Source organism: Helobdella robusta (genome assembly GCF_000326865.2).
Source record: "Helobdella robusta unplaced genomic scaffold HELROscaffold_1, whole genome shotgun sequence".
Taxonomy (NCBI): domain Eukaryota; kingdom Metazoa; phylum Annelida; class Clitellata; order Rhynchobdellida; family Glossiphoniidae; genus Helobdella; species Helobdella robusta.
The window spans coordinates 7,112,796-7,134,492 of NW_008703570.1; the positions used below are offsets into that span (position 1 = coordinate 7,112,796).

The 21,697-nt window shown below is 31.5% G+C and overlaps 2 protein-coding genes across 2 annotated transcripts; both read right to left on the reverse strand.

Annotated features, from left to right (window-relative positions):
- Nucleotides 1-3,163: 3,163 nt before the first annotated feature.
- HELRODRAFT_159138 (hypothetical protein) lies at nt 3,164-6,358 on the reverse strand (the record flags this gene model as incomplete). The annotated part of the gene is made up of 7 exons (XM_009011050.1): nt 3,164-3,604; nt 4,506-4,687; nt 4,796-4,921; nt 5,157-5,347; nt 5,925-5,967; nt 6,050-6,134; nt 6,218-6,358. 7 exons carry the CDS (start codon nt 6,356-6,358, stop codon nt 3,164-3,166), a joined length of 1,209 nt encoding a protein of 402 aa, XP_009009298.1.
- A 651-nt stretch (nt 6,359-7,009) lies between these two features.
- Nucleotides 7,010-11,218, reverse strand: HELRODRAFT_159139 (hypothetical protein; the record flags this gene model as incomplete). Its single annotated transcript, XM_009011051.1, has 3 exons — nt 7,010-7,484; nt 10,460-10,637; nt 11,071-11,218. The coding sequence occupies 3 exons, from the start codon at nt 11,216-11,218 to the stop codon at nt 7,010-7,012; spliced, it is 801 nt and encodes a 266-aa protein (XP_009009299.1).
- Between the last annotated feature and the right edge of the window lie 10,479 nt (nt 11,219-21,697).

The window sequence follows — 21,697 nt, forward strand, 5'->3', positions numbered from 1 at the left end:
CACACATTCGGTAGAATTTATAGAATATTGTAAAAATATATATATACATGAATGAATGAATAAATGAATATATACATATATACATATACACGTTAATAATTATATGTATACATATATGTATATAAATATATAAATAAATAAATAAATTCAATATATGTGTGCAATATATATATATATATATATATATATATATATATATATCTGTGTGTGTGTGTGTGTGTGTGTATGTATGTGTGTGTGTATATATATATATACACGTTAATAACTATATGTATATATATATATTTATTTAGATGTACGTATATACAATAATTATATATTTTAACATTAGCCTCTGAGGTTCTTCATAAGAAGCGCTGTACAAATCATCAAATACAAAAAAAATGCCTAATTTTTATTTTGTATGATTTAGGTTTATTTGAAAACTTTCAAAAAAAACTTTTACTGAAATAAATTAATTTAAAATTTAATATTAAAATTATAATGATATATTAAACAAAACAAATAAATTAATTAATTAATTTAATTCAATATTGATTATTAAATTTATAAAACTCTTTAAAATTATAAAATAACTATTATTTGAACTTAATGAAAACTGGACAAATTAGCAGTTTTCCATAGAACGATGTATTGCACTGATAAAATCAATAACGAAGATATTAACTAAAACGCTTTTCATTTGTCTTTATAAAACTTCCCAACAAAGAAACGAATAGACACAATCACATTATTGCAGACAGATAAGACGTTCCTCATTTCAGCTTCTTTTCATTTCCAAAATAATCAATACAACTTCTTACCTTTTCCATTTGATGAAAGCCCCGACGTACATCAATATTTGCGCATGAATGGAGACGCACAAACAATGCCATGGTATTGGTATGTGTGTTCTATGCCTTTCCTACCAGACGCTAATGAACATTTTTTTTGTTGGTTTTATTATAATTAATAAAGTAGAACTGGCCAACTCTGATGTCTACATTCAATAATTTTTCTGTTGTTTTGTTACGACCTTTTTGATAATAATTACCTTCATGCTTTGTTATTAATTGCCTCTACTGGGGTTGTTGATATTTTCGTCACAACAGCAAATAATGTAATTTTGAACTAAACTTCTCTTTAGTCGTCAACAAATGGTGCTAGGGGCTGTCTATGGAAGGTGCCACGTTTGGAGTAAAGGGTGGGTCGCCAAATTTATGGCAGTATGAGTGACAAAGGAAAAAAGGTGAAGAGCTAATGTGACATCCGTTTTTCTCTTTTTTTTACAGAAAGGTTAGATAAAAAATTACTCCAATTAACTAATAAAAATCTTGATCAATTTCTGTTATTCTTAGTTAAAACCGTTCAAAATAATAAAAATCAGCAACAAAATATGAGCAGAAAAATACTGTAATTTTTATAGACCAATAAATTTTTAAGATTTGTTTGTCAGCCTCACATTAGCCAGCAGTTAGAACTTTTTTGTACGTGATGCTTCCACATGATACATTTTGTGCCTCTGTTCAAGGATCACTTGAAAGCCGTGCCTGTGAAAATCATTTATTGGGCTATCCCTGATTTTCTTCAGTGGTTGTGGCCAAAATAAATTATCAAATAGTCTACAAAACACAATTATTTGAGCCGAAAAAAGTGAGGTCAATTAGAAGTTCTACTGGTTTGTGGTAGCAACGGCTTTTTAAGAATCATGATGCAAAACACGTAGACAAACACACAAAAACTTGCAATTTCCTCTGTTTCTGTTTTATAATAACATTGTTATAACACTTTGTTATAACACTTTAAACGCTTGTTACTACAGACACCAATGTTATAACTTCAAAGGTTTCTATATTTCCAACACCAGTGTTGTAGCTTCCAACGATCGTCAAGTGCTCGTTATTTAGTAGGTTCAAGATTTCGGATAGATGAACACAACTACTTTAAACACAAACATGGTTGAACGTTTGTTCGAATGCCAAAAGTAATAGAAACACTAAACTAATCCAAGTAACTACATAAATCACCTCTATGACTTCGCTTCATGCCTCTCATTTAACCGCACTATTCACAAATCCTTATATAGCCTCTACAGTAGACTTTTTGAATCCTCTATGGTATGGAAAGATTCCATGGTTTACAATTGATGACAAATTGCAAAGATAACAGATATTACAAGATAACGCAATTATTAATTATATAGCGTAATTCAACCATTTCGGTGGATATAACAATATGAACTCTCCATGTCCGTAATGGAAAATGATCCATAATTTATTGCTATATAATTAGTTAATATTATTGAAAAATTTAATTGAATAAGCAGTATTCCAATTTTTTGTGATGTTATCAATTAGTGAATTTGTATGCGATTGTTTGCGTTTGAAGACAGCTTGTATCCTATACTGTTACGATTTTATTCATGAGGTTATTTTGATTCAACGCTGTTAGATGCACTTGATTTGTGTGTGTCAATCATTATTTGATGTAATATGCAAAACTCTTTAAATTATTAGCAGTGTAATGATAACTTTCAAGAGTGTCAAAAGAATTCTGACACACTCCACACAAATTTTTAAAAGAAGAGGATTGAAGCAAAAAACACAAAAAGCGTGAAATTTTTTACCTTTTTAATTAATAATTAAAATATCCACAAGTACTCTATTCTAAGGCTAGACCAGGTATAGGCTATTTTTTCCAAGTATAGATTGTTGCACTATGTGTCTATCCATTTAAGTTAAATGCAAATGCGATATAGAATAGAATAGAAAAAAACAACAGTTTTATTCGGTTTATATGAGCTGATTTTAACACATAGAGTTTGAAATGAAATTTCAAATAAAAGTTTTTTAAAGTTTATCATGCTATTGTTAATAAAGTTATGTAAACTGTTATGCAATTTCGATAATTTATGTGTTTTATTGGATAATGTCATTCAATGTAAACATTTTGCAGAAAGCTCCCTTTTAATGAAACTAGCACAGACTTTTTAGTTTGCGGATTTTTCATTAAAATAAATTTTCTAAGATAATGATTACAGAAATTAAAATTATAATAAAAGTAAAAATTTCATTGTGAATTAAACAAATAATAGTTTTTAATAATGTTCTATTTTTTTTAATTTTTAATAAACTAATAATAACTATTATATTACATAAAAATATGTTCTAGAAAAAGTTTCACACTAATTAATCATAATCATCATGGTAGAATAGATGACGGAGTAATTGGCAGACGAAGTGGCTTTTTGAAGCGTTCCCCAGTCCTGTGGATTTTTCGTCAACGAGCTGACACCACAAACGTTGTACCACCAACCAGATAAACCGGCGCATGTGCAGTTGAAACATGCGTCGTTTTTCCGATCGAATGTTAAAAATGGTCTAAAGTTTGTTATCCATGTCGGGTAAGTGACATTATTGAAAGCATCACCAGCATCTCTTGGCACATTGCCTGCCAGTTCAATGGCGTACAATTCTTTCTCACTCTTAATTCTGAACCTCCAGTACTCAGTGGAGTAGAACTTCTTGTTGGCAGATGCTTGGACGCTGACGTGCAGACGCCAGGTTACGTTGGGCATCATCCATGTCATCTGACTGACGTAGTCGTTTCCCAGCCAGTAGTTGCCCTTGTTTGCAAATATACCACAAAAATAAGCGTCAAATTGATACTCATATTTTCAACATAATTTGATTGCCTAACAATGAAAGTGCATCAACTTATTTGATCTGAAATTAAAAACTTATACAATTATATGGATAAAGATAAATTTTTTGAAACCAACTATGTGAACAAATGATTTTTGACACTACTTTGTGCAATTTTTTCCAATCTGAGATTTTCATTTACAGTTTGTTCAGAAGATCCATTTTTGCTTTTTAAAACAATTTTTCCGTCTGCCACTAAAAACCTCAAATTTTAAAACTTTTTCGCAATTTTACAAAATTTTGAAAACATTTCAGTGGAAAAAAATTACCAATTAATCTGAAAAATACAACAAAACTGTTTGCAGATGATACCAAAATGAGAGCAATAACGTCAGATAGCGATGTTGTCGAACTTCAATCTGATTTTAATGAGGCATTTAAATGGACGCAAGACTGGCTTCCACGGTTCAATATTGAAAATGCACTGTTATACACTACGGACCAGTTAATAAAAATGTCTACTGTATATAAATGGAATACTTCTTGCTGAATCTGAATCCGAGAGAGATCTTGGAGTGATTTATTCAAATAACTTAAGATGGAAAAATCAAGTCATCACAGCACCAAAGAGAGCAAATTAAATGCTTGGTCGAATAAAAAAATCTTTTGGGAAATTTGATCGTAATTTATGCCTAACTTTTATCTGTCCACTGTTAGAGTTTGTCAGTTTAGTTTCCAGATCTAAAGGATGATAGTGAGGTGAATACTACTACTACTCTCTTTCGTCCTATAACATCATGAATTTGCATCTATTTTTTTAACATTGAAAATCGTCCAATAACAAAATACAAAATCATAAAAAGCATAATTAAAATTTTGTACTTCATTCAGGTTTCCAAATCCGTATTTGTATTGGTCCCAGGACTTCTTGAAACTTTCCACGGATGAGACGTTGGCCTGATGTATGACCAGCCATCCTGCTTTCGTAAATGCTGGCACCACCATCGTTCTATTGGTGGTCACATTTCTAACCAGAAGATTGATCGGAACAAAGGATGTATTCACTAAAAGTTGTAACAATTATTTATATAATTATTTATAATTTATATAACAATAATTTATAAAGTTGTAACTTAACCACTTTCGCAAATATTTAGAATATAAAAACTTACCACCTGAAATAGCTTCAGAGCACAGTATGCTAACTCCATTCCCGTTTAGACATGTCGAATTTGCTTTGCAGTCATTAACACGAGATCCGTTGAAAGTGTATGGAAGTGAACACGATAGCTTTTTTTCTGATGATTATTTTATTAAGATTGGTTATGATTAAGTGCGAATTATCAGTTCCAGTTATTTTTAAATGGTTGGCTATTTTACTGCGATTTTTGCATTTGTACTTGCTTACAGAAGAGCTTTCAATTGTAGGTTAACTGAAAATTCCAGTCAGCGGGAGCGAATATAAATAAATTTAATTTCAATCATTTTATTGCAATCATCAATAGTGTAGTTCATTATTGAAGATCAAAAAACCATCATAGCATTCAATTTGACGCCCGTTTAAAAATTTATTTTTGTTCCAGGTTAGATGGGGTGGCGTGGCGGTTGAGGCGTCAGGTCTAGCGCTGCATCGACTGGCTTGAATAAAAAAATCTTGCCTTTTATATGTGAATGTGATAGTTAGAGATGTCAAGAATCTGTTGTCGATATAAGCGTTGATAGGTCTGAAGGGAAAATTTTAATAATGCTTTTATCTGCGTAATTTTACTGCAAAATATAGACGAAATGTTTTGTTTGTAGTTGTAGATCAGGTCTAAAAATTACCGAGCGTAGGAATGAATAAAAAATTTACTTAAAATAAAATTATCATGGCAAAACTATTATTTATTCATCCAAACAATACTTTTTAATTCTTTGGAAAATTTTATTTAAATCAAAATTTAAATTTTTTTAATAAAACTAGTGGTTGTTAAATTTATTAAAAACTTTTTTTTAACTTTATTCATTCAGGGCATCCAAATTTTTATTCTTATTAACTTTTGTAAATATCAGAGAAATTTGCATTAACAATCATTATTAGTTATCTGATTATTTTTCTAAATTTGAAAGCGATGTTTTGTTTATTTGCATATAATTCAATAATTTAACGCAAATGTGTAATTAAAATTATTATGGAATAAAGTTTACTAACCGCTTTCAGAAAGAACAGTAACACCTGGTTTCTGTTAAATATCACGAGATAGAAAATTGAACATTAGTTTGTAAGATGTAGTCAGATTAAATGACTGAAACAAAGCCAACCTGAAAATGTGAGCAGTTTTGAAGAGGCAGCACGCTGTAACATCTGGCGACAAAAAAGTTGCATTCAATGAGGTTGGAGTTCAGAGAAGGATCAAGGTGGTGGTGAATGAAGTTGAAGGACAAACAGGTAGGATCTCGTTGACACATCCATGCACATCTGGCGGGGCCCTGACATGCAACCTTTAAAATTTCCATTTTTGCACTTATATACTTTAATTTAAAATTATTTGAAATAATAATTTACAAATGAGAAATAAAAATTTAAAAAAATGAGTATAAACTGGTGCACTAACATCGGCATCGATGAACTGGGTGGTAGCGTTACTTGAATCCTGACAGCAGACCGCTATCTCACCAAGTTTATTTTTTAAAAATTTTCCATTGATCAAACAAACAGTGACTACAAACACTGGAAAAACAGTAACAAATCCCATCGCCGCTGATATTTTCAATGTTTAACTCACTGTTTACATTTATCTGAAAATACTCAAAATGCGAATAAAAATAACTTAAAAATTTATGCTTGCGGGTTTATGTTGTTTTGCGAAATGCTTGTAATATATATATATATATATATATATATATATATATATATATATATATATATATATATATATATATTACAAGGTGGTGGTGAATGAAGTTGAAGGACAAACAGGTAGGATGTGTCAACGAGATGATATATATATATATATATATATATATTTCAAAAATTCAACACTACTTTCAACATTGTTCAACTTTTTTATATTTCTTTTTATTTTATTAATTTCAGAGAAATTATACATTTTATTGTTTTTTTAAATTTTTATTAAATAAATTTGCAAATAGCTATTTCGAGTTATAGATAACTCATCTTCAGTGCATTATATATAAGATAAGTAAGATATGTGATAAGAAGGAACAAGTAAATATTAATTTATATAAATTATTTAATCAAAACAGAAAACCAAAAAAATAAATTTAATAACTATAAACAATATAAAACGCGATTTTTAAAATTTTTAACAAGATTGTTTATATTATGGTTGTTAAGGTAAATATCAACGCTCAGCCGAGAAGCGCGAATTAATTTATTTAATTAACTACATATTATTAATATTATTTTTACAATATTTAAAAACGCTATTATTATTATTATTGTTAACGTTATTATTATTATTATCATCGCTGTGGTTCTTCTTGCTTCTTGTGATGATGTTCCATTTGCAAGTGATATTTGCGCTGTGGGTTGTGGCGTTGGTATCTACAGTGTTGGCACTGTTGTTGTTGTTATTGTTGATGCTGTTGTTGTTGTTGTTGATGTTGTTGGTGGTGTTGTTGATGTTGTTGTTAGGGTTGTCACTATTGATGATGTTCCAATTGCAACTGATATTGGCGCTGTGGGTTGTAGCATTGGTATCTACAGTGTTGGCACTGTTGTTGTTGCTGTTATTGTTGTTGTTGATGTTGTTGTTGGTGTTGTTGATGTTGTTGATGTTGTTGTTAAGGTTGTTGCTATTGGTATGATTGTTGTTTACATCATCAATATTGTTGGTGATAACATTGTTATAATTATTGCTGTTGTCGTAATTGTTGTTATAATTATAATGATTGTTGTTTTTATTTAGTAGTCTATTTGAAGGTAGAATGTTGTTAGACTGTACTTGAATGTTCATGGAGGGATTTTTGTTTTGTATGAAAATTGATTCAGCGATTTTCAGGTTTGTGATGTTGTTATTGCAATAAACTATTTGCGTGTTATTTAACATTTGTCGTGTTAAAGTGATGTTATGCTGTTGTTGATAATGTTGTTTAATTGCTCCATCTTGTAGATGCATGGTCAAACGTCTTGACAATGTGGTAGTTGTCATTCCAATATATGAAGCATTGTTGCGGTGCGAACATTCACCGACGGAGCATTTATATTCATATATTAGATGACTTTGTTGTAGTTGAATAGTTGCAGGAAGGCAATTATTTTTCATGATTAGTTGGGATGTTTTTAAATTTTGTTAATAATAAAAAACTTTATTAATTGTTTACTTTCAACTGGTTTCGTGTTTTAAATTGAATATTAAAAAATAAAAATTGAAACAGTTAAATAATAAATTAAATTTGATTGTAGCGTCCGCTTAAAGCGAGGTTAACTAGAGAGTGTAAAATAAATGATAACAGGTCACATCGTTTGAGGCTTGAAAGGGTACGAGAGATATGAGAGGTTCATGGAAGCAAAGGAACGAGAAAAATGATTTGGATGAATATGTCACTGCAGTACACGGGCCGAGATGAGTTTATTGAAAAGAGGTTTGAGACCGCAAAGGAATCAGGTGAAGGCTCACTTAGATTTATACAAAAGTTGACACAAAAATGTTGAAGGCAACTGAGTGACCTATAAATTATGAGATCAACAGCAGATGGAGTACGATGTGGTCAAAATTTATTTACTATAAACACAAATAAATCATTATATCTTACAAAATCATTATATTATTATGCGGCAGGTGACAGTTGGAAAAAATTTTCGATACGTGGATAACATTGCGATAGATATTGTTCTATATTTAGTTGATATAGAGTGTTATTTGTTGAATAAATTTGTGGTTCTGCGTTCAATTCTCTCCTAGATGGAATGGCACTTTGATGCGCAAGATGGTGAAGTTATTTGATACCTGTCATTCCACTACAGGTATGCCTTCAATATGTTCCATTGTTTTACGTCAATATTCATCTGCTACAACGAATTAATGGACACACATGTACACAAACACATATAGAAATATTTTTTGTTTTAACCTTCACTTAAGGAAAAACTCAGAACTGGAACGTTTTTTGTTATCAATCGCCAAATTTTCAAATATACACACACATTCACATAGGTACATCATAATTGTTTGACTTGTTTGCCTTTTAATTTAAAATTTTTTGTACGTTTATTAAAAAGAATTAAAAATTTCAGCGTTGAAATAATGCATGCGTGTGTGTGTGTGTGTGTTAAAGAGCAGGAAAATACGTGTGCTTACTTGTATGTCTAAGAAAGAGTGTGTGAGTGTGTTTGCATGTGTGTTTGTTGTTGTCTGTAAATCTATGTGACATTCGAAAATATTTAGCAAGCGGACGAACCCGATGTTTAAAAAATTGAAGATTTTAAAATAAGTTATTTATTTTGCGGGCGTTTTGATATGATTGAACACAATAGTACATTTGTGTTTTTTGTGTCTGTGTGAGTGTGTGTGATTGTGTGTCGAGTGTGCATGGTCGTATGTGCTTCTAGTATTCTGGTATGTATTGTTATGTAGATAAAATGACTTTGTTGTAGTTGAGTAGTTGCAGGAAGGCAATTATTTTTCATGATTAGTTGGGATGTTTTTAAATTTTGATAGTAAATTCGAAGAACAACTTTATTAATTGGATTTGACGCTACTACGTTTCTGCGTATTATTCCTTTTAAAATTCTTTCATCTTCTTTATACGCCATTGTAAAGGTATTTTTGTAATAAAATATTATCTTATTTTTGTCATTCATTTTTTTGTTGATTTGGTTTCTAATGATACGGCTGTTGTTGTTGCTGTTGCTGTTGTTGTTATTGTTGTTGTTATTGTTATTACTGTTTGTGGTGAGGCTTGTGATGCTGTTATTATCAAAGTTATTATACGTGGTAGAGGGGTTGCCATTATCTTCCTGTTCATTGTTGTTTGGAACGTTGTTGGTAATTGCATTATTTTGATGTATATTTTGTGCATTTTCATGATATTTTTGGTTAATCTATTTATGACTTGATCAATTTGTTTTAAAGAGTAATTATTGTTCACGAGAAGTTTTTTTATTCTTAATAATTCTGAGTTGATGAGTATATAATCAGAGCAATGTTGAAACGCTCTGTTAACTAAAGAAAATATAACACTATTTTTATATTGTTCTGAGGTCTCGCTTTTACAATTAAGACAAAATCCCAAATTGGTGTCTTTTACATAAACTTGCGTTTGAAAACCAATGTCATTTGTGGTTATCAGGACATCCAAAAATGGTAGCTGTTTATTATTTTCAATTTCATGGGTAAAGGAAAGAACTGAGTTGGATTTAAATTCATCAATTAGGTCCATCAAGTTGTTTTCATTTTCTACTATAATGAACGTATCATCAACATATCTTACATACATTTCGGGTTTGAGATGTGGTTTCTTTTGGAATACAATTTCTTCTAAATATCCCATGTAGAAGTTTGCAAACATCACTCCTAAAGGGGAGCCCATGGCTACACCACTGACCTGCTGATACATTTATCCATCAGGAGTGTAGAAAGGAGCTTCTTTTGTGCAGATTTGAAGTAACTGTTTTAGCAGATGAGGTTTAATTTTTAGTGGATTCATAGCACTATTATATACATAGTTTAAAATATTATCTATTGTGGCATCAACAGGAACGTTAGTGAAAAGAGATTCCACATCTATTGATGATATGATGCCTGATGATGATATATTATATATATATATATATATATATATATATATATATATATATATATATATATATAAAGAGAGGTAGAGGAAAAGACATTTTTTTGTGTTCGTTCTGGTGCTTCTTTATCTTTGTGGTCTTGTCTTTTATATCTGTGACCTTGTGTAAGTTGTGTCTCGTGTTTGTCTCATACGTGTGAGTGTTATTGTGCAAGAACACATTCAATAATTCAATTGTGATAATTCCTTTGTTCCCTCTAACTCGCCATATCGTGTCTGTACAAACGAAAATTATTTTATTGTTTTTTTTCTATTGTTGCATTGCGAGTGGATAATTGAAATTTTTTAGTAATTTTTGTATACGGAAGACTGTTCATGAATGCTCACATACGCCAACCAACTATTTTTCATGTTTACTTATTGATGTTTCTAAATAATTTCGGTTACATCCCAACTAGTTAGATTTGTGTTTAATAATTTAGGAATAATATGGTTCATAGTATTACAATAGTATATATTTATTTACACACTCACACACATATATAGTTAAGGCTTTTCAAGTATTACTTCAGAAAGCAAAGAATGATTTAAAATGACTAGAATTAACTTTCAGTCAGGGCTCACACAAGAATGACAGCCATCTTACAACCAAACTAACAAATTATATTTTATAAAAAAATTCTTCTGCTCCTTTTTTGTGGCCTTATACTTTCAGGACATTTTGTTGTGGTTAAAACCTGTTGATAATCCACAAGTGACACAAGAACTTCACGAATGTAACTCGTTGTTGACCGCAATCTCTTCACGCAATTTGGAAAAAAATATGCGCGTTGCTGGTTAGACCAGTCGTGTTGCATGTTTTGTATGTAAATATTTTTAGTAACAACTCATAGATGACCTTTGGTTTAGCAAAATTTAATTTCAATAATTTTGGCAGTATTCTTGCACTGAACAAAATGATTTTATGCGAGTTTTATTATTTGTTTGTTTGTTTGTTTGTTCATTGTTTGTTTTACCTAAAAATAATTTCAAAAACACCCACCCAACCATATGTTTTCAACAGTGTAGCCCATGCTTACATTTTATACGTTTATAGATATATACGCAATTATTGATAACCCTATATATATATGTGTGTGTGTGTGTGTGTGTGTGTGTTTGCGTGTGTGTGTGAGTGAGTGTGTGACACGATGACAATAAGAACATTATTTTTCATAAATTGTTTATTTTTTCATCGTCGCCTTTTAATTTCCAAACAAAGCGTTGAGAAAAAAAAGAATAAATTTATTTATTTATTTTAGATGAATAGACACGTACTTCGTGACTTCTGGTAGGGTGTATGAGAAACATCTATGGATAAATTACGCTGAATTAATCGTAACGACGGATAAAATGAATATTGTTTTGTCACAAGATTAACTGTCTATATTAAAGTTTTGTACTTTAAATTCGCGAACTAATTTGTCTTTTGTTGAAATATTTCTACGCCGAAACGAAAGCGTCAAAGATAACGTTGTTTTTTTGTGTACAAGTTAGACAATGTTGTACCATGGTCTCCTAAATAATAGATATTATAGTCTATGGTTGTACTCAGGGTGGATGTGCAATTGCGAAGCTAACGATTGAGTGTAATCAGGCGCGTGTGGTGGTGTTATTAGTAAAGCAAAATTTATCGGAATATAGTATTTAAATTAAATATGATATTCAGGATGAAAAGATTCGTTTTTGCGAAATATAATTTTATGAAAATAATTAAATGAAATATTTATTTTACATTAACATGTTTATCATCAAACAGAAGACCATGTTTTTAATTCGCAACTCACAATAATTCAAGGCGTTGTGTCAAATTTTTGTCAATCACCGACCGAATTTTTCCCAACTTGTTTTTATTATCCCCATTTGTTAAAGGTTTTCTCATTAATTAAGGTATGTTTGTACCATGAAATTGAAGAAATAACTTGAAGTTGAGAAAATCCCGACAGGAAAGGGCAGTGTTTATTTATGATGTTTTTTAAAACCAGCATGAAGTACATCGCCGAGAGCTAGTATGCAGCAGTATGTGATCGATTAAACTGAAGTTCACTAAAATTTATTGAAATGTATTTAATATGCGATATGCTGGGGTCTTCGTACCGCTGCGATAAGTTTTCAATTCATTTAAATGTTCATATCTATATGAATCGAAAAGTGATTTCAGCTAATATTTCACATGTGCATTAATATGCGAAATATGTGAGAACTGTGTTCAGCTTTGGAATCCAGATTTACAAAAGGACAGATATGCTTGAGGCTTATACAGACAAATGAGGGCAACTAGCATGACGAAGGAGTGTCGCGGTATGAAATATTGAAAGTCAATATTTCCCTATATATACAGCAAGGAGCACTGATGATGACTCATTTGGAATCGAAATATGGCCTTATTTGCAGCATGAATTCGAAAAATAAGTTTAATTTGAATTTTAATAAACTAAACGTTCACCAAAAAACTTTAGTGAGAAAAATCGAAAAAACGAACTACAAACATATTAACCAAACATTCGGTAGAATTTATAGAATATTGTAAAAAAATATATATATATATGTATATATATATATATATATATATATATATATAAACACCTAGAGACGCGTACAAACACAAAAATTTACACTACAAAGACATCCACAAACAATAATAAAAAGAAGGGGTTGAACGTAGGATTCTCAAGTTTCAAAGAGATCGTAACGTTAGATGGATGACGTTTTTGCAATCTGCTGCTAGCGCAATAAAGCAATTCATCAACTGTTGATGATCAGCCGGCTCGCGCGGTAAAGAATGACGCGTAGACCTTTTCAGCCTTTCATTTCTAAACGGCAAACATTGGACCATTATATAAAGAAATTTTGTTTGAATCAAAAACTGTTCAAATAAATTGAACAAAATTTCTTATGTTTTTATTCTGATTATTTTATTTTGTTACTTTTATTGAAGTTAAATTTATATTCAAGTTTTAATCAACATAACCGTTTTTTGAAAAAATGTCACAAAGTTTTTCGCCGATATTAATTCTTGTATTCTTAATGTTCGTTATGTTAATTAAAGAGTATGATGCCATTGTTAAAATTGCTGAAGTAAACTATGTCTGCTAATATTCTTGATATACATTCATCACACTTGTTTCAATTGTTTCAGTGTGAGGGAAAATATATTCAGTGAAACAAAAACATCTGTGTTTGCGTAATCAGGAAAATAAATAGTCACCATAGCGCGACATTTTGTGAACGTAACGTACTCTCTTCACAATTATTTTGAGAAGGAAAAATTGTGTGGTGTGACTATACGTGTTTTGCTTTTTGAACCTGTGTATTTGCTGATGCGCGTGTGCAGGTTTGAATGTATGAACATTGAGCAATTTCTTCATGATCCTGTGTGATACAGTATGTGCATTTGTTTTTATGTGCAAGGATTCAAATGACTATGTACAAGCGTGAATGTGCTTTTTTTGTATGAGCAGTGGTGTCTATGATTTTGCCTTTGTTTGTATGATTGCGTAATGATTTGTATGTGTTTTTTTTGTAAAAGTTCTTACAAACAATAGTTTGTATAGGAGGATTTGGATAAGTCTATACGAGGTTGTACGCGTTTGTGTGCTGGGTCTGTATGATTACGCACGAGCCTGTGTGCATTTGTCATTATGTGTAATCGTAGAAATGCGTGTGTGGTGTGATGTGGTGTGTGTGTGTGTGTGTGATGAATAGTTGAATGTAAGCAGATTCCCGTCTAAGAACACGCCCAACGATCGCTCGACACGTGTGCGTGCATCCCAGTTAACGTTCCGCCCGTAGTAATGCATCATTATGACGTGTGTGGAATGATGACGTATCATCATAGCGAATGTGGTGGTGGGTGGGATACTTTCACTTTTGGTTTTTCTTTCACTTTAACGAATTTGTTAAAGTGAAAGAATGAATTGTTTGTAATGGATGCATGCATGTAATTTATGCACACGTGTACGTAAATACTTGTCTGTACATGTGTAAGTACTTGTCTGTCTGCGTCTGTACATGTAATTACATATTTGTATAACTCATTGTTGATAAATGCTACCAGGGTCAATGTGCTAATAATCAATTTTTGGTTTCCAAATTATCTCAATGTTAACAAGATGAAATTTTAAAATACCAAATGCGTTAAATTTTTGTAACAAAATGTAGTTTTACGAGCGGTTCGTCGTCGTCATTTGACAGGTTGAGATGTGATTGCGTTTGTTCGTGGAACTAAAAGTTTTCATCCTGACAGATTCTGATACTCAAAAGTCTTCAGAGATCATAAATTGGATGGCATTTTATTAATTTGATCCAAGGCCTTCCTTGCAGCGGACCTTACTTCCGCCGAAGCTAAAAACGTTTCTTCAAGCCACAACGTGGGGGAATGTTAAATGTTACTCTCACGCCAGCAGTATGAGTTGTTGGGTCTGAAGAACATTTGTGAACTCTCAGGTCTGCAGTTTTTATCATCCATCTGATCGGCAGTTTTGTTAAAATCGAGATTTAAGTTTTTTGATTGACTCTTCTTCCTGAACTCTAAAAACATAACTAACTGTGCAAATCCAAAATCTCTACTTTCGTCTCCTCACATATACAATCACATGCCCCCCTTCTAATAGTCAGTTTAAACTATCTGAAAAACAACTTGCGACCCAAACAGCTGCGTCATCTGGTCTTGAACCATATGCCTGTTTGGAATTGGTCGCAAGCAGTGGAAGCTTTGTACATTTTCCGTTATTTATGCGTGCAAGCGTTTTTCCAGATGCATGAATGTATTTATGTCAAATTTGTTTGTGTAATCATTGATGTGATTTTGGGAACTTTATCAAGCGTATTCTTATGTTTTATTAAGAGCATATATACGAATGGCCATATGAATATTATTATTATTATTGAAATTCATCTATAAATAGCACTAGTGGTTGTGTTTGTGCGAGTGTGTGTGTGACTGTGTGTGTATTAATAATGTGTGACTGTGTATATTAAGAAGATCAACTTTGTTTTGATAGAGCAATTTGTTTTGATTATCAAACGGGCAAGCGTTGTTTGCATGCATAGAAAGACGAACATTAAGGACAAACGAACGAACATTAGAGACAAACGGACGAACATTAGAGACATACGGACGAACATTAGAGGCAGACGGACGAACATTAGAAACATACGGACGAACATTAAAGACAAACAGACAAACATAAGAAACAAACGGACGAACATTAGAGGCATACGGACAAACAAAGAGAAAGACAGACACCACGACGTGTGTTCATTGTACATTGTTTATTTTTATTATTGTTTACACTTCGCTTCGGTTGATGTCTATTTACATTGGCTTGCCTGAAAATAATTGTTCGAACAATTATCACATTCATGATTGTGATGTTATGTGATGTGGTGTAATGATGATGATGATAACCGTGATAATGATGATGATGATGGTGACGATGATAAAGACGACGAAGGTGATTGCTCTGATGATGTTGATGATAAAGATGGCAATGATAGTTATTGTTGCTAATATTTTTGGGGCTTGTGTGAGTTTCTCTGGTAAGTGGCAACAAAACCGTTTACCAAATCAATTTATTAACAGTTAAAACAACACACAACAACAAAAGTAAGTTATTATAACAACAAATTCAACAACACCAAAAATCAACACACATAGCAAGCAAAGTAACCGTACAATAACAATAACAACAATTTTAAGGATGACATCAACAGCCGAAAATTAACGGCCACATCAACAAAAACCTATTAACGCCAACATTAGCATTAACAATACGCCATTATAACAACACTTTCAACATACAACCCAACTCACATTCTCAATTCCTATTGGTCAAACTTTTAAAGTGGCGGACCAATCAAAACGCAAGATTTGGTGAAAGTTTTATCGTTACTTTCTCATTAGCATAAAATCCCTTTTACATCATCATGTATTATATATATATATATACATATTATATATATATATATATTTATATATATATAAACGTATTTAATTCTATATACATAAATTATATGTAACATAACGTATGATACAGCCTGCTCTATATATAAATGGTGTTTTATGACAACTTTCTCAAACATTTCTTTCTTATCAGTTGACCGATTGTTAATCGTGTTGCCACTTTTCACTTTTTTTGTGGGTCAAAAATTTTTCGAGCGTCTTTTTAATCGTTCTTCAAAAAATGGAAAGCAAGTTGATGGCGATCGTTTTGCTCGTGAAGGATGGCGGTGAATTCAACCAAAGTCTCGCAAAGCACAACAGATGCAACAACATCGACAGCATTTTCAACAACTGCTACAACAACATCAACAACATTTTTAACAACTACTGCAACAACGTTGACAACACTTGTAATAAAACCTACAGCATTGACAACAACAACAACAACATTTTCAGTGAAAATAGCAACATCATCGTCGATACTTTTGATAAAAACTACGGCCCCGAAAAGCTCGGCAAAAATTTCAACAAATTAAGCCCTACCACCGTATATGGAAATTTAATAAACGACATCTTGAACAACGACTATTTAGACAACGGCTTGCTCAGCAACAATCCGATCAACAACAACAACTCAAACCAAAATGTAAACAACATTCTGAGCAATGACTACTTGCTAAACAACTTGCTCAACAACTGCAACTTGAGCAACAACAACATCTCGATCAATAACAACTTGAACAATGACGACAACGATTTTCTCAACAACAATTTGACCAACAACTACAACTTGAGCTTCAACGACAGCAAACTGATCAACAACAACTTGAACTACAACAACTTAATCAACAACAACTTGAACAACAACAACCTGATTAACAACAACCTGATCAACAACAACTTGATTGACAACAACTTGAACAAAAGCAACTTGAACAAAAACAATTTGTTAAACGTCGACAACAAGCTAATCAATAACAGCCACTTGAAAAACAACAACTCAAACAGCAAAATCTCGCTCGACAATAACTTGAACAAGAACTTCTTAAACAACTTGAACAAGATCATGCACAACAACATCATGAACAACAACAATATGAAGAAAGTCCCTAGCAACAAAGACTTTGTAGCAAACAACAACAGCAACAAGCAGATCTACAGCAAAACAGAGCCATGCAAGTACATCCTCAGCCAGCAACAATGTCCATTCGGCCAGGCATGCAAGTACGCCCACTCTGAGGGTGAACTGAGGGACAGACCCCAGCATGCCAAGGCCAAAACCATAAAGTGCAAAAACTTCCACAATGAAACTCTTTCAACCTGCTACTATGGAAAGAAATGTCAATTTCTCCATTGACTGATTCATTCATCATTGTTTTGTCAAATGGTTGGTTGGCTGGTTGGTCAATTGGTTGGCTGGTTGGTCAATTGGTTGGTTGGTTGGTTGATTGGTTAGTTGGTTGGTTGGTCGTATTAACTGATGGAATGATTGAATTGATTCATTCAAATGATCGGTTAACGTTTACGTAAGCTAATTTCTTGATTAAAATTTGTGAATTAATTTTTTTTGATTGATAAACAAACATGATAGGCCGTGTTCATTTTAACTAAATATTCATGGTAACTGGCATAAAATGAAAATAATAAATTAATAATTTTATACTTATTTATTTAAAATTTTTTAAGTTTATTTAATTAATTTAGTTTAGTGCTTCTTCAATTTTGTATAACACTGTTACGATTATGATGATAATGATAACGATGATGAAGGTGATGATGATAGTGATGATGAAGGCGATGATGAATGTGATGATAACAACAATATGAAGAATGTTGGTTAGGTTTCAATGAGTTCTATAACCCTGGTTTATTATTTAAATGATAACATTAATGATGATTATCACATGATCAAAATATTAATGGTGTAATTAGTGATGTATGTATATATGTATGTATGTATGTATGTATGTATGGATGTATTTATGTATGTATGTATGTATGTATGTATGTATGTAGTGTAGCATGTATTAAAGTATGTATATAGTGATGATGATGATTATGATGCTAAAGATAATGAAAATTTTGATGGTGACGATGATGATGAAAATGATTATGGTGACGGTGAAGAAGAAGATGATAGTGATGATGAGGATGAAATATGATTTTTACGATTTGATGAAATATCCGTAATGATTACATATAAGCTCGCTGGCGTTCACAAAAGGGTAAACTAATTTATCGCGGTGTGCTCATGTTTACACAGTGTATTTTTATTTTATTTTGTACAATTTCTTTGTCGTCAATTCTTTTTACTTCTACAAATGAACAGTTACATTTTTCAAGACTTTTTCAAAATATCTCTGTTCATACATGAATTTCTTTCTATTTCTATTAAATTTGGCTATTTCACAAATGTAGGCTTTTAAATAGTGAACAATGTTGTTTTTAAGCATTTGAATGTGCCTGATATGTTTGTATTTCAACGTGTGTCTTAATTTTATCATTTCTCATTATTTTATTTCAATTAACATCCTCACACTGTTTGTGGTGTGTGTGTGCATGTGTTATACATCTATACACACACACACACACACACACACATATATATAAATATATATATATAAGTATATACTTATATATATATATATATATATAAGTATATATGTAAAATGTATTCAATTGATAACATGTTTATTTTATGCTCCTAACTTGTAATAAAACTGTTTACTTTCAACTGGTTTCGTGTTTTAAATTCAACATTAAAAAATAAAAATTGAAACAGTTAAATAATAAATTAAATTTGATTGTAGCGTCCGCTTAAAGCGAGGTTAACTAGAGAGTGTAAAATAAATGATAACAGGTCACATCGTTTGAGGCTTGAAAGGGTACGAGAGATATGAGAGGTTCATGGAAGCAAAGGAACGAGAAAAATGATTTGGATGAATATGTCACTGCAGTACACGGGCCGAGATGAGTTTATTGAAAAGAGGTTTGAGACCGCAAAGGAATCAGGTGAAGGCTCACTTAGATTTATACAAAAGTTGACACAAAAATGTTGAAGGCAACTGAGTGACCTATAAATTATGAGATCAACAGCAGATGGAGTACGATGTGGTCAAAATTTATTTACTATAAACACAAATAAATCATTATATCTTACAAAATCATTATATTATTATGCGGCAGGTGACAGTTGGAAAAAATTTTCGATACGTGGATAACATTGCGATAGATATTGTTCTATATTTAGTTGATATAGAGTGTTATTTGTTGAATAAATTTGTGGTTCTGCGTTCAATTCTCTCCTAGATGGAATGGCACTTTGATGCGCAAGATGGTGAAGTTATTTGATACCTGTCATTCCACTACAGGTATGCCTTCAATATGTTCCATTGTTTTACGTCAATATTCATCTGCTACAACGAATTAATGGACACACATGTACACAAACACATAAAGAAATATTTTTTGTTTTAACCTTCACTTAAGGAAAAACTCAGAACTGGAACGTTTTTTGTTATCAATCGCCAAATTTTAAAACTAACTTCACCCTCGGAAACATAGGCAAATATAACGTTGGCTAATATAAATTGTGTTTGTTGTAATGCAGAGTGCACTGCAAACCGCTGCAAACACATACACGCACACATTTACCAATACAATCACACACACACAGACAGTCAGGCACACATTCAAATATACACACACATTCACATAGGTACATCATAATTGTTTGACTTGTTTGCCTTTTAATTTAAAATTTTTTGTACGTTTATTAAAAAGAATTAAGAATTTCAGCATTGAAATAATGCATGCGTGTGTGTGTGTGTGTGTTAAAGAGCAGGAAAATACGTGTGCTTACTTGTATGTCTAAGAAAGAGTGTGTGAGTGTGTTTGCATGTGTGTTTGTTGTTGTTTGTAAATCTATGTGACATTCGAAAATATTTAGCAAGCGGACGAACCCGATGTTTAAAAAATTGAAGATTTTAAAATAAGTTATTTATTTTGCGGGCGTTTTGATACGATTGAACACAATAGTACATTTGTGTTTGTTTGTGTCTGTGTGAGTGTGTGTGATTGTGTGTCGAGTGTGCTTCTAGTATTCTGGTATGTATTGTTATGTAGATAAAATGATAATGAATGACACTGTTTATGAATGCGTAACTCTCTTTATAATTTCATTCTCCACGCAGATGAATGAGATCGTTTTGAAATGTTCATTTTTATTGAAACTACATTCATTTATTAGCTAAAAGAACAGTACTAACCATTGCGCAAGAGTGTGTATCTATTTATGGATATATATGGATATTTATAGATATATTTAGAGATATCTTGAGTTATTTATTTATATTTAAAGATTTTTAAGGATAGTTATGGTTAATTAAGGACAGCATCATTACAATGCAAAAGATTTTGTATCGTCTGAGTGATGAAAACGAAGATTACGATGATTAAATTTTTATAATAATTTTGCATAAGGCATGAATGTGAATGTATTAGCTGGGCGAGTTGTGTATATATTGTATGTATTGTTATTCATGTGTGTTGTATGTGTATGTGGTGTGTGTGTGTGTGTGTCGTTATGTATGATTATGTGATTAAGTATAAATGTGCGTGAGTGTGTATGTGTGTGTTAGCATCGTGGAACAGCCAAATTTTGTATCCTTATGTTCAAGGTATTCTTGGCTAGTGGTTGCGAGTAAATACATACACGTATCCATACGTGCGAGTGTGTGTGCGTGTGTAAGTCTGCCTGTGTGCTTGTCTATTTCGTTGTAATGCAAATATGATAATAATTAAAGACACTGTTTATGAATGAAGAAACCTCATTGTAATTTCAGCCATCACTCATCATCATATTCTTTATCTGATCAAACCGTTCTAACTTTATTTTGCTTTGAAATTTATTTCTAGTTTTAAGAATGAGTGGTGAAAAAAATGACGAAAATGATGATGATTATGAGGATGATTTGAATGAAGTAATGATGGTGATTTGTGATATGATAATGTTGTTAACGATGATGATGATGATGATGAAAGTTTATAAACAAAGTTTAAATTATAATGTTAGCATGTATGTGATGATGTTCAATGAGTAAAACGATGAAATATTGTTGTTGTTGTTTTTTTTTTGTTGTTGATGATGATGAACTAATGATATCATCTATAGATGAAATTATAACAAAATAGTTAAGATGTTGTTGTTTTTGTAGTTGTTGTTGACATTGATGATGAAATCGTAGATAAAATAATAAATAATAACGATGATAATGATGATAATAACGATAATGATACAGTGTTGTTGTTGATAATGATGACGTTGTTGTTGTTGTTGATAATGATGACGTTG